The sequence below is a fragment of the Macaca mulatta genome, chromosome 7, assembly GCF_049350105.2.
Source record: "Macaca mulatta isolate MMU2019108-1 chromosome 7, T2T-MMU8v2.0, whole genome shotgun sequence".
Classification (NCBI taxonomy): Eukaryota; Metazoa; Chordata; class Mammalia; order Primates; family Cercopithecidae; genus Macaca; species Macaca mulatta.
The window spans coordinates 175,608,873-175,621,651 of record NC_133412.1 but is presented as its reverse complement, the minus strand read 5'-3'; the positions used below and the strand labels follow the sequence as shown (position 1 = coordinate 175,621,651).

The 12,779-nt window shown below is 46.1% G+C and overlaps 1 protein-coding gene and 1 long non-coding RNA gene across 16 annotated transcripts in view; both read left to right on the top strand.

The window, feature by feature from the left end:
• The window catches only part of MOK (MOK protein kinase), an 85,422-nt gene that overhangs the window by 43,438 nt on the left and 29,205 nt on the right, over nucleotides 1-12,779 (top strand). For 8 of the 15 annotated variants that reach the window (XM_077941764.1, XM_077941763.1, XM_028851861.2 and 5 more), the window contains 3 exons: nucleotides 9,372-9,450; nucleotides 9,564-9,612; nucleotides 10,379-10,557. In XM_077941764.1, the coding sequence (XP_077797890.1) occupies nucleotides 9,372-9,450; nucleotides 9,564-9,612; nucleotides 10,379-10,557 (307 nt within the window). Of the gene's footprint in view, nucleotides 1-9,371; nucleotides 9,451-9,563; nucleotides 9,613-9,757; nucleotides 9,925-10,378; nucleotides 10,558-12,779 lie in introns of all 15 variants that reach the window. The other 7 variants (XM_077941765.1, XM_028851863.2, XM_077941768.1 and 4 more) reach the window with 2 other exon arrangements.
• On the top strand, nucleotides 3,769-8,830 carry LOC144330417 (uncharacterized). Its single transcript, XR_013396577.1, has 3 exons — nucleotides 3,769-4,851; nucleotides 5,339-6,157; nucleotides 7,134-8,830. It is a non-coding gene; the product is annotated as an uncharacterized LOC144330417 (long non-coding RNA).

The following is a 12,779-nucleotide window of genomic DNA, read 5'->3' as shown; positions in this document are numbered from 1 at the left end:
AAATAAAAATAAAGGCCAGTGTGGTGACTTATGCCTGTAATCCTAGCACTTTGGGAGGCCAAGGCAGGTGGATCACTTGAGGTCAGGAGTTCGAGACCAGCCTGGCCAATACAGTGAAACCTTGTCTCTGCTAAAAATACAACAAAAATTAGCCGGGCGTGGTGGCATGTTCCTGTAGTCCCAGCTACTTGGGACTGAGGTAGGAGAATAGCTTGAACCTGGGAAACAGAAGTTGCAGTGAGCCGAGATCACGCCACTGCACTCCAGCCTGGACATCACAGTGAGACTCCATCTCAAGAAAAAATAAAAACAAAACTCAACAAGAAGGGAGAATTTTTGGCAAGTCACTGTGTGTTTAGACGCTTGAGAAAGCATTGTTTAGAATATATATATATATATATACACACACACACACATATATATATATATTTTTGAGATGGAGTCTTGCTCTCCCAGTGGTGCGATCTCAACTCACTGCAACCTCCGCCTCCCAGGTTCAAGTGATTCTCCTGCCTCAGTCTCCCAAGTAGCTGGACTACAGGCATGTGCTACTATGCCTGGCTAATTTTTTTTTTTTTTTTTTAAGGTGGAGTCTTGCTGCGTTACCAGGCTGGAGTGCAGTGGCGCGTTCTCGGCTCACTGCAACCTCTACCTCCCATCCCAGGTTCAAGCAATTCTCCTGCCTCAGCCTCTCAAGTAGCTGGGACTACAGGCCTGCACCACCATGCCCAGCTAATTTTTTGTATTTTTAGAAGAGACGGGGTTTCACCATGTTGGCCAGGATGATCTCGATCTCTTGACCTCATGATCCGCCCGTCTTGGCCTCCCAAAGTGCTGGGATTACAGGTGTGAGCCACCGCACCCAGCCAACTTTTTTGTATTTTTAGTAGAGACAGGGTTTCACCGTGTTAGCCAGGATGGTCTCAATTGCCTTGACCTCATGATCTGCCTGCCTCGGCCTCCCAAAATGCTGGGATTACAGGCATGAGCCACTGCGCCCAGCCTTAGAATATATATATTTTTAGGATATATTTATTTTCAGTAGTAGAGGAATTACATAACTGAAGAAATTGAATCTATTTCTTTCAGTATCTATCTACAGCGATTGTAGAAAACAGACCTCTGTAGATCAGTAGACTTCCATTCGTTATGTAAATATTGAGTGTCTTCCATAGGCCAGGCAGCGTGTTCAGCGCACTGACTCTAAGATGCTGTGAGCAATATGGAGCATCCTAGGTTCAGAGATGTTAAAATGTAAGGAGAATGGCTAATAGTGCTTGTAGGGTAGTAAATATTGAAATATACATCCTGATTTTAGAGTTAGTAAAATTTGAAAAAAAAAAAGCCTATCCTAGAATTGATGAAATATAGTGATAATAGCTAACAGTTCATGAATGGTATCCATATGGCCAGGCACTATTCTTAATACTTTATAGGAATTAACTCATTTTAACCTTCCAACAACCCTGTCAGGCAGATACTGTAATTTTTTATTTTTTTAAGATGGAGTCTCACTCTGTCGCCAGGCTGGAGTGCAGTGGCATGATTTTGGCTCACTGCAACCTCCGCCTCCTGGGTTCAAGCAGTTCTCCTGCCTCAGCCTCCCAAGTAGCTGGTACTACAGGAGCACGCCACCACACCCAGCTAATTTTTTTTTTTTTTTTTGAGATGGAGTTTTGCTCTTTTTGCCCAGGCTGGGGTGCAATGGCGCGATCTTGGCTCACCACAACCTCCGCCTCCCGGGTTCAAGCGATTCTCCTGCCTCAGCCTCCTGAGTAGCTGGGAATACAGGCATGCGCCACCACTCCGGCTACTTTTGTATTTTTAGTAGAGACGGGGTTTCTCTGTGTTGGTCAGGCTGGTCTTGAACTCCTGACCTCAGGTGATCTGCCCACCTGGGCCTCTCAAAGTGCTGGGATTACAGGCGTGAGCCACCGCGCCCAGCTAATGTTTGTATTTTTAGTAGAGACGGGTTTCACCATGTTGGCCAGGATGGTCTCGATCTCTTGACCTTGTTATCCACCCGCCTTGGCCTCTCAAAGTGCTGGGATTACAAGCGTGAGCCATCCCACGTGGCCCAGATACTGTTATTATCCTTATTTGAAACATGAGGACATTGAGGCATGGGGAGATAAGTTAGTTGTCCAAGTTTACATACCTAGTAAGTGGTAGAACTGGGGCTGAACCTAGATAACCTGATCCTAGAGTGCATGTTCTTAACCGTCACACATACTGCCTCATGACAACCCTATGTGGTTGGCACTATTATTTTTCCCATTTTACAGATGAGGAAATTGAAGCTTGAAGGATTAAGTAATAATCCAAAATTAAGTTGTTAATAAATGGCAGAACTGGGACTTAAACTCAAGCCTGACTCTGAAATCCTAACCATTAAGCTTTGTTGCTGCCCTGGATCTCTATTTCTGGGCCCAGCTCAGTGCCTTAAAAGAATAGGGGCACCTAATTATTTACGGTTGTTGACGATGATGCTGCTTTAGTGAAAACTCAAACAATCACTAAGGCTTTTGCTACCAGAATGGCAATTCTTATGACTTAAATTGCTGCTCTCAGGTTATTAGAATATTGGGGAGCACTATGAAAGACTAAAGAATGAGATAATAATGAAATAAGGGAACAATCACACAGCCATTATTGAATTGTCTACTTTACAGCAATGTGCAAGGTCTGGCAAGAACTGGGAAGATAAAGAAGCAGGATGTCAGATGCATGTTTTTGATATTGAAAGGGTATATAGTCTTTTTTTTCTTTTTTTCTTGAGACGGAGTCTCACTCTGTCGCCCAGGCTGGAGTGCAATGGCGCGATCTTGGCTCACTGCAAGCTCCACCTCCCAGGTTCAAGTCATTCTCCTGCCTCAGCCTCCCGAGTAGCTGGGATTACAGGCGCCGCCACCACGCCCGAGTAATTTTTTTTTGAGATGGAGTCTCACTTTGTTGCCCAGGCTGGAGTGCAATGGCACAATCTCAGCTCACTGCAACCTCCGCCTCCCGGGTTCAAGCTGTTCTCCTGCCCCAGCCTCCCGAGTAGCTGGAATGTCCGCCACCACGCCCGGCTAACTTTTTGTATTTTTAGTACAGACGGGGTTTCACTATGTTGGCCAGGCTATCTCAAACTCCTGACCTCATGATCTGCCCGCCTCAGCCTCCCAAAGTGCTGGGATTACAGGCGTGAGCCACTGCGCCCGGTCTGAAAGAGTATATAGTCTAGTGTCCACATAAACTATATGAAAGTGATATCATACGAGAAAAGGAGTTGCTGGGGTAATTTTCTCTTTGTTGAACAGGTGTCAGATGAGGCAGAGATTGTGTGGGCTGGGAAAATAGGGCTTTCCTGGAGGAGTGGTAGAATTAGACAGGTGCAGGAGAGGATGTCTCATTTGCAATGACATGCCATGGGCTATTCCAGAGGCAGGGACATGGTGGGGAACATAACAGACACAGTTCCCACCCATGTGGAGCTCACACTCGATGACAGACAGGAAACAAACGAAGAAATTACCAAGAATATCAGTCAAAATGATCAAGAATTCCAGATAGGGATAAGTGCTGTCAGTGAATGAAACAGGCCAATGTGTTAGGGAGTGATGAGGATAGAGTACTTCAGGCAGAGGGACAGCCAGTGCAAAGGTCCTGAGGCCACCGTGAGGGAAGAGGCCCACGTGGCTGGAGGACATGGAGGAGAGTTGCAGAAAATGGAGTAGGCAGGCACCAATGAGGCTGGTAGGGCGAGGGTAAGAATTTTCATTCTAAGTTCAATGGGAAGCTGTTATTGGGCTTTAAAGCAAGGGAGAGGTGGTTTTCAATTGGTGTTTAGAGCAGTGTTTCCAAAATGATCACAGAAGACCAGTTGTCTTATTTCTAATGTACTGCAGGGGGAACTTTTGTGAAATATAGTAAAAATGAATTACCAGAAAAGTGATCGTGTGCTTAGATGTCACAGCATGTCAGATTGCTACAAACAGTTCTAAACAGTTGTTCTTAATTTATGTCATCTCCTCTTAGACCAGTAACAGTCCCTGAACTGTCATCAGCTCATGGACTGTGCTTTGAGTAGCACCTTTTTAGAAGGAATTCTCCAGTTACTGTTTTAAGAATAAATTTGCTGTAGGTGGATGTGTTGATTCTCCCTTTTAGTTGCAAACAACAGTCTCCCCTATTCTCTGATTAACTCAAGAGGGGTTACTCTGTGATATGGATAGATTGCCAGAATTGTTGGGAGGACTGAAGAAGCAGACTCCGGGCTTGGCCTATAGGAAGTTGCTTCTCACAACTGCTCTCCATGATCAGGCTGCTGGCCCTGCTGCTGACAACGCTCTGCAGAATAAAGCTGCTGCAGCTACCAGGGCTGGAACCAAGCCTTTTCTGCCAGGATCTGTGATCCGTGCCCTCAGAATGGATGCCTTCTCTCCTCTCATCTGCCCCAAACCTGGGCCTGAAACGTCTTTCCCAAGTATTCCCATTTAGGCAGAGCCTAAGTCACATCTGAAACTCTCAGCTGCAAGGCAGCATGAAGAATGTCATTTGGACTTTCAGGCCTGGCATGTTAGATGGGGGTTGGGCTAGGTCCTGAGCAAGTCAATCTGTGGGTGTGCCATGAAGGCAAGAGTGGTGTGGGAACCTGGGGAAGGGATGGCGAAGGCCCTTTGCCTACCACTCTCTCTGGAAGAATGTCTCTGGATTCTTCTTTGGCATGAGTTAGTAATTGGGGTGAATAGAGAATGGCTACCCCGCCAGCTATCCTAGTTTGTGTATTTGGGTGCATGTGCTTAACGGCTCTGGGCTCATGCCATCTGCAGTAGGAAAGCCTGTCTTGGAATTTATGAAGGAAAAACTGTAAAAGAGGTTTAGTTTCCGTCATAATCTGACTATAGAGGCAGCTACTCTTTTACAAGATTTTTTCGGAATCTACTCTCTTTTTTAACTGTTTCAAGTTAAATTGATAGGACCAGGTGCAGTGGCTCACACGTGTAGTCCCAACACTTTGGGAGGCCAGGGCGGGAGGATTGCTTGAGCACAGGAGTTTGAGACTAGCCTGAGACCCTGTCTGTACAAAATATTTTTTAAAAAAAATTATCTCGGTGCGGTGGCGCATGCCTATAGACCCAAGTACTCAGAAGGCTGAGGTGGGAGGATGGCTTGAGCCCAGGAGGTCGAGGCTGCAATGAGCTGATTGTATCACTGCACTCCAGCCTGGGCAACAGAGTGAGACCCTGTCTCCAAAAAAAAAAAAAAAAACTCATTTGCCTTAGTGAGTGGCTAGTTTGTAGTTCTCTCCACCCTCGCTGGAGGGGCGTGTGCTGGGGATGCTGTCATGATGCAGGCCACAGTGGCAGCTGTATTCCTTCAGTTAGTGCTGAGTCACAGTGAATGCCTTGGTTTATCACTGTGTTCACTTAAGTTTTTAAAATTACTAGTATCATATATGACATTCCTTGGAGGCTTCTTAATGAGAATATTTGATAAAAATTACCTTGGTCAGGAGAGCTAGAGCTTTTGGGGCCTGCTGACATTCACTAAGGGGCATATGAGAATCTTCTGAGTGACTTGTTAATTGTACTCTATTTTACTTGTTTCAAACTGTTTGAAAACAAGAATCTGATGGGAACCAGATACAGTCTTGGGCCCAGAAAGTTCGGATCTCGTTCTGGAGAAGTTTGTGGAGAGTGGCTGGGCAGCGCTTTCCTTTGCAAGGGTGTGGTCTCCAGCTGTTCAGACCACTGGGCACACACTGTTGCCCTGATACCTCACTCCAGCAGTAACACCTCTCCTACTGGCCCGGGACCAGGAATGGCTCCCTACCCCTAGGGCTGTGAATAAGGAGTTTCCAGGAGGAGACCCAGGGAGGCAAGGAAGGGCGGGCACCTGAAGAGGACTCTTACCTGGGACTGAAGGCATCTGAGAAGCACAGATTCCTGGCTCCATTAGATCTAGGTTCAGGCCTTGAAATCTGCTTTTTTATTTGTTTGTTTGTTTTTGAGACAGAGTCTGGCTCTGTTGCCCAGGCTGGAGTGCAGTGGCACAGTCTTGGCTCACTGCAAGCTTTGCCTCCCAGTTTCACGCCATTCTCCTGCCTCAGCCTCCCAAGTAGATGGGACTACAGGCACCTGCTACCATGGCCAGCTAATTTTTTGTATTTTTAGTAGAGACGGGGTTTCACCATGTTGGCCAGGATGGTCTCAATCTCCTGACCTCTTGATCCACCCTCCTCAGCCTCCCAAAGTGCTGGGATTACAGGCTTGAGCCACCACGCCCGGCTGAAATCTGCTTTTTAAAAGACTTCTAGGTGATTATGAAGATTGGATAGATTAGACTTTTCCTAAAAGATTCCACGTTTCCCAAGTTCAAGTTCAGATGACTCTAATGACAATTTTATGATACGAGTAAGATTTGAATGTGTGGACATGGCTGGAAAGGGCGTTCCTGGGATGGAACATCATGAATATAGGTACCGGTGAGCTTTGGGAGCAACCAGAGAAGAGTCCATGAGGGAATTCACCTGAGTATTCGATAAACAAACAAGAAGGGTGTGGTGGGGCATGGTTCTTGAAGCAAGGACCCAAGACTAGTTGCTGCACCTGGGCTCTTGTTAGGCGACTGTGGGGCCCCACTGCAGATCTTCTGAAGCAGAAATGTGGGTGGAGATGGGGAGGGACAATCTGTGTCTTAGCAGCCCACTCATGGGAGTGTGAGAACCCTTGTGGAGGAGAGGAATTGGTTGAAGGGGGTCTTGAGTGCCAGGGTAAGTCATAGGGGCAGTGAGATTGGGTTTGATCGCAGGACCCAGGGGCACCTGATGAGATGAACTTCCAGCAGCTTCATCCTGCTGCATGTGTGAAGGAGGATGGAAAGTTGCTTTCTTTTCATCTGTTACAGATATTAATTTAATAAGATTCCAGAATTCCTCAAGCTTGGGAAAGCTGATAAAGCTCTTACTTTTGATTCTTTTGATTTTAATTCTGGAAAATTGTTGATAAATCATGTGAAACAATAAAAAGGTGATAGTATTACACAAAAAAGTTAATTGTGGTGGCTCACACCTGTAATCCCAGCATTTTGGGAGGCCAAGGCGGGCAGATCACGAGGTCAGGAGTTCAAGACCAGTCTGGTCAACACAGTGAAACCCCATGTCTACTAAAAATACAAAAAAATTAGCCAGGCGTGGTGGTGGCGAGCGCCTGTAATCCCAGCTACTTGGGAGGCTGAGGCGGGAGAATTGCTTGAACCTGAGAGGTGGAGGTTGCAGTGGGTGGAGATTGCACCACTGCACTACTGCCTGGATGACAGTGCGAGACTCCATCTCAAGAAAAAAAAAGAAAAAGCTAATTGCACCTAGACATTTTACAATGTAAATTACTTTCTATTATTTGTATGTTATAAACATTCTTGTTAAGCAGAGAAAAAGAATAATTTTAATTTTCAAAAGAAATTGTAAACTTAGGACCAAAGGTATCAAATGGTATATGTGCTTATGGAGGGAGGAAGTGGATTTCCAAACTGTTAGGTGAACGTGGTCATTGTGCAGATTTAAAACTTAATAACTTAAAACACACACTTTGAAAATTAAAATCAAGTAAAATTGACATCTTCTGGAACAAGGGTAAGCTGTGATGCTGGGCGTGTGGTATGAAGTCTTCAAACACAGTAGAAAGCTGCGGGCACCAAGGCACAGCCAGCCCAGGCGCTGAGTACAGGGCAGCTGCAGGGGACTGTGCCAGCCACGCTAAACGGCCTCTCCTGTGAAAGAAGACATGTGGACCGAGACTGAAAGCAGTTGAACTGCTTATTGAACTGTGATCTATCCGCCTTTAAAGTGGACATCTCCACATAAACAGGAAAGCCTAGCGTAACACTGGGTTGACGAGTGACTCCTAACATTTTCATCATCAGTGCAGGCTGAAGGACAGCGTCCTGGAAGGCCTCCAAGGCCGGCCGAGGCTGTCAGACCATGCTATTGTGCGGCGATCGCTCAGTGCTGTTCCCACTGAAACCATAGCACACGCGCTCTGAATGTTCACAGAGCTGTGGCCAATGTTGGAGGTGACACACGTGCTAATTGCCCCAATTTCATCCTTATACATTGTATGTATGGATCAAAATAACACTCTCTGGGTCCCATGAATAGGTACAATTACTACATTTCCACTAAAAAGGAAAAAATTATCAACAATTCTTTGTCATTCTTCAGTAATGTTTATTGTTTATTAATTTTTCAGTTGTCTGGCAATTTCCCAAACCTGCTTTACCTGTTTCAAAACTCAGAAAAACCACGTATGTTAGAACAGAGGAGCCGAGGCAGAGTCTCTGGCAGCTGATAGAGCTGACTTGCCTGGGTGCCTTCCAAAAAAGGCCCTTGCGGTATCTTCACCATGTTTATATATTTTGTTAAATTTGCAAAAATAAGGTATTTCAACCACAAAGTTAAGACTGCCATCTCTTCTATTTTAACCTCTCCTACGTCATACTTCCCCTCAGCATAACGGTGAAACAGCCGTGGACATGTCTGGAATCTTGTTAAGGGTTGGCTGGGATACATTTATATGCTTTGCAGTCTCTTCCATGTATTAATAGTTACGTTATTGCCGGCCATCTCATTTGGGATGTCTTCTAGGAATACTCTGAGTATAGTCAATTCAAATTAAAGAGCATTCACTCCATAGAAAACTTGAAATATGAAATCTTATAACTCAGATATGAAAGAAACTTAGCAGTTTCCCCAAATTTGACAACAATCCTAAAAATTACATGGTGCTACTAACACATAGTTGAGGATGTAGAATAAACTTCTATAAACTGCCAAAAAGAAAAATAAAAAGGAATTTTCCATTAAAAATGTATGTGCTGTGTAATTTTAAATGAGATCATGCCAGTATACAGATTTATTTTTCCCCCCCGGAGTTTCGCTCTTGTTGCCCAGGCTAGAGTCCAGTGGTGGGATCTCGGCTCGCTGCAACCTCTGCCTCCTGGGTTCAAGCAATTCTTCAGCCTCAGCCTCCCGAGTAGCTGGGATTAGAGGCGCCCACCACCACACCGGTTAATTTTTGTATTTTTAGTAGACATGGGATTTCACCACGTTGGCCAGGCTGGTCTCAAACTCCTAATCTCGTGATCCACCCACCTCAGCGTCCCAAAGTGCTGGAATTACAGGCGTGAGCCACCGCCCCTGGCCAGTCTATGGAATTTTAAATGGTATGTTTTGTAGGTACACTATATATTTCCTAAGACTACTTCAGATTATTTTTTACAGGGGAACTTAGATTTTCATACATCGTTAAATAAAAATGGATTATTTTTATTTCAAAAAAGGGGATATGTACCATCAGTAACCATATTTGCCTATTTTCTTGATTATACAGGGAGAAGATACCCATTATCAGAAAAAAAAATTATGCACTATATGTACCAGTTATGTAAGTCCCTTGATCACATTCACAGGTATGCTCTTGGAGATTTGACAGCTCTGAAATTAATAAGATGTGTTAACATTCAAATTCAAGAATTTGAATAAATGAAGTGTAATTCTATTTTTCCTTTTATACTGAATGCAGAAATGGAATATTTCACAGAGATGTAAAACCAGAAAATATACTAATAAAGGTAAGAGCTTTTACATGAAAGCTGGGTATCAGAATAAAAGTTGAATAGAAACCCTTTCCCTGAAAGGTTTTCTCCTCCTGCTGGAGGAACTTTCAGTCCATGCAGCTAGACAGCCTATTTGTTACAGTAATTTTTTCCCTCTCAGGTTGTAAAAAATGGTTTATTTAATAAATGCCATCAACATAACTGACTGCACCTGGAAGAAAATAATAGAACGTGCCCTTCTTACACTGCAGACAGAGAGGAAGCCCGTTCTGATGGCCGTTCGATCCCCCTAGAGAGAAATGTGGCAGAGGCAGGATCTGAGCTCAGGTCCGTCTCTCTCCCAGGCCACTAAACTACCTGTGTTTAAACCGTACCATTTGCTGTTTCCCAGCGCCTGTCACTGGCTGTCAGCAGGGTCCTCTGGGGCTGTGTGGCTAAAAAAGCCCTTGCTGGGCAAGCTGGCAGCATGACCAGACCGATGACTAGTGTGTGTCGTTCATTTGTTGAAGCGCTGTGAGTTAACCATTTTCAAACCCGTAGACATTTGGAAATATATGTAAAACATAGCCAGAATATTTGTAAACTTGTTCCACTGAATAGACACATCACTTCCTCATCTGCTGGAGGCACTTTCAGGTGCTCATAAAGCCAGTAATTGGCATTTTACAGACTACTTTAGATGCTAGTAATTTTCCTGCTAGTGCATAAATATTTGGAGTGGTTTGTATTACGATAGCCACATAATGGGACATTGCTTGTCCTTGCTTCTCTCCCCTTCCAGCAGGATGTCCTGAAATTAGGGGACTTTGGCTCCTGCCGGAGTGTCTATTCCAAGCAGCCATACACGGAATACATCTCCACCCGATGGTACCGGGCCCCAGAGTGTCTCCTCACCGATGGGTTCTACACGTACAAGATGGACCTGTGGAGCGCCGGCTGCGTGTTCTATGAGATCGCCAGGTAGCGCTAGGCCGGGCTCCTTCCTGGTTCCTGCAGCGGGAGGGGCCCTTCCAATCCAGATGTCATGGTCATTCTGGTTTTACTTTCTGTTTTACTGTTTTTAATTTAACAGCAAATCGACTAGGCTTTCGTTTTACTTGTTGTACATATTTGGCCTTGCCTGGCCTTCCCGGAGAAGAGCACCAATCCTCAGTTGTTCTGCCTCCCGCACACCCTGGCGGTGTGGGCAGCCGCCTCCTTGGGCTTGCTGTGAGGTGCTTGATGGGGCTGCCATGGGGAGGGGTGAGCCGGGCCTCCCCTGAGAGGTGCAGTCATATCAGGTAGGGTGCCCTGGCCACAAGTGTGAGGATGAGGCACCTTCTGGCACAGTTGGATTCTAGAAAGCCCCAATCCCACCCTTCCCTGCTCCAGCCTCCAAACCTCCCACTCTGCCCAGCCCTCGGGAAGGAGCAATGGCCCAGGGACGAGGAGATGGGGGCCGGTCCCACTCCGAGGTGAATGGTGTTGAGTTGAAGAAGTGCATGGGGGTGGAGGGCTGCACCTCTTGCTCCCAGTGGGCCTCCAGGCAGGTGGCAGTGAGGTTAAGGTCTGGGGACACATCTGAGGGGTCAAAGTCTGATCCCACCTGTTCAACAGACTGATACAGAAATGCACTTCAGGACATATTCTCCTTTGATCCAGATGGTTCATACTGGTAACTTTTCATTTTGGAAAGCTGAATGGCAATTTCACTGCAGCCAGAAGTGTCAACCGAGAGTCCCTTCTCATGAGGCCAGGTCCTGTGAATTCATCTGGAGGAGGCAGATATCTGGAGCACAAAGCTGCCCGCATCTCACCAGCACACAAGGTGGCCCACAGTGCACCAGCCACCGAACTGGGCTGATGTGCTTATCTTGCCGCTTGGAGCTGTTTCCTGCTCACCTGCATTTTCTCCTCTCTCCTTTCGTCACAAGATCCTGCCATTTTCTGGAATAGAAGCTAGGCCTACCACCAGAGCTATATTTTTTCTTTTCTTTTTTTTTTTTTTGAGACAGAATCTTGCTCTGTAGCCCAGGCTCAAGTGCAGTGGTGCGATCTCAGCTCACTGCAAGCTCTGCCTCCTGGGTTCAAGCCCGCCTCAGCCTCCCAAGTAGCTGGGACTACAGGCCTCTGCCACCACACCCAGCTATTATTTTTTGCATTTTTAGTAGAGACGGGGTTTCACCATGTTAGCCAGGATGGTCTCAATCTCCTGACCCTGTGATCCACCTACCTTGGCCTCCCAAAGTGCTGGGATTACAGGCATGAGCCACTGTGCCCAGCCCAGAGCTGTATTTTTAAATATTCTTTGTGGCATGTAATATGAATTGAATTTATTTATACAAGTTTAAATTCTTTATTTTTATTTTATTTTATTTTTTTTTTTGAGATGGAGTTTCGCTCTTGTTGCCTAGGCTGGAGTGCAATGATGCAATCTCGGCTCACTGCAGCCTCTGCCTCCCGGGTTCCGGTGATTCTGCTGCCTCAGCCTCCCAAGTAGCTGGGATTACAGGCATGCACCACCACGCCCGGTTAATTTTGTATTTTTAGTAGAGACGTTTCTCCATGTTCGTCAGGCTGGTCTTGAACTCCCGACTTCAGGTGATCCGCCCACCTCAGCCTCCCAAAGTGCTAGAATTACAGGCATGAGCAACCGCGCCTGGCACAGGTTTAAAATCTTGTTCCCACAATTCCAAAATCTATAAAAGCTTTGGAAACCAAAAGGTTTCTTGGGACTCATTTATTGACAAAACCTGACCTGCCTCATGCTGAATTTGTCAGCAAAACTTCTCTTGGCTGATGGGAGGCTCACTGTGGGGTTATTCATCACGGTTACTGTGAATTAGTCACATTTCACCACAGACATCATGCCGGACAGATGTCGGAATGTGAATCTGTCTTTTGCCTGTTAGGGAACACATGTCGGACCTTTTGGTAAAGTGGAAACAGAAAGGCCAAGCACAAGGGAGAGTGGAGCCTCCCAGCAGCTAGGGTCGCTGTACGTGCCAGGCTGAGTTCCTCGTGTTTCGCGTGTGAGGGTCGCTGTACGCGCCAGGCTGAGTTCCTCGTGTTTCGCGTGTGAGGGTCGCTGCACGCGCCAGGCTGAGTTCCTCGTGTTTCGCGTGTGAGGGTCGCTGCACGCGCCAGGCTGAGTTCCTCGTGTTTCGCGTGTGAGGGTCGCTGCACGCGCCAGGCTGAGTTCC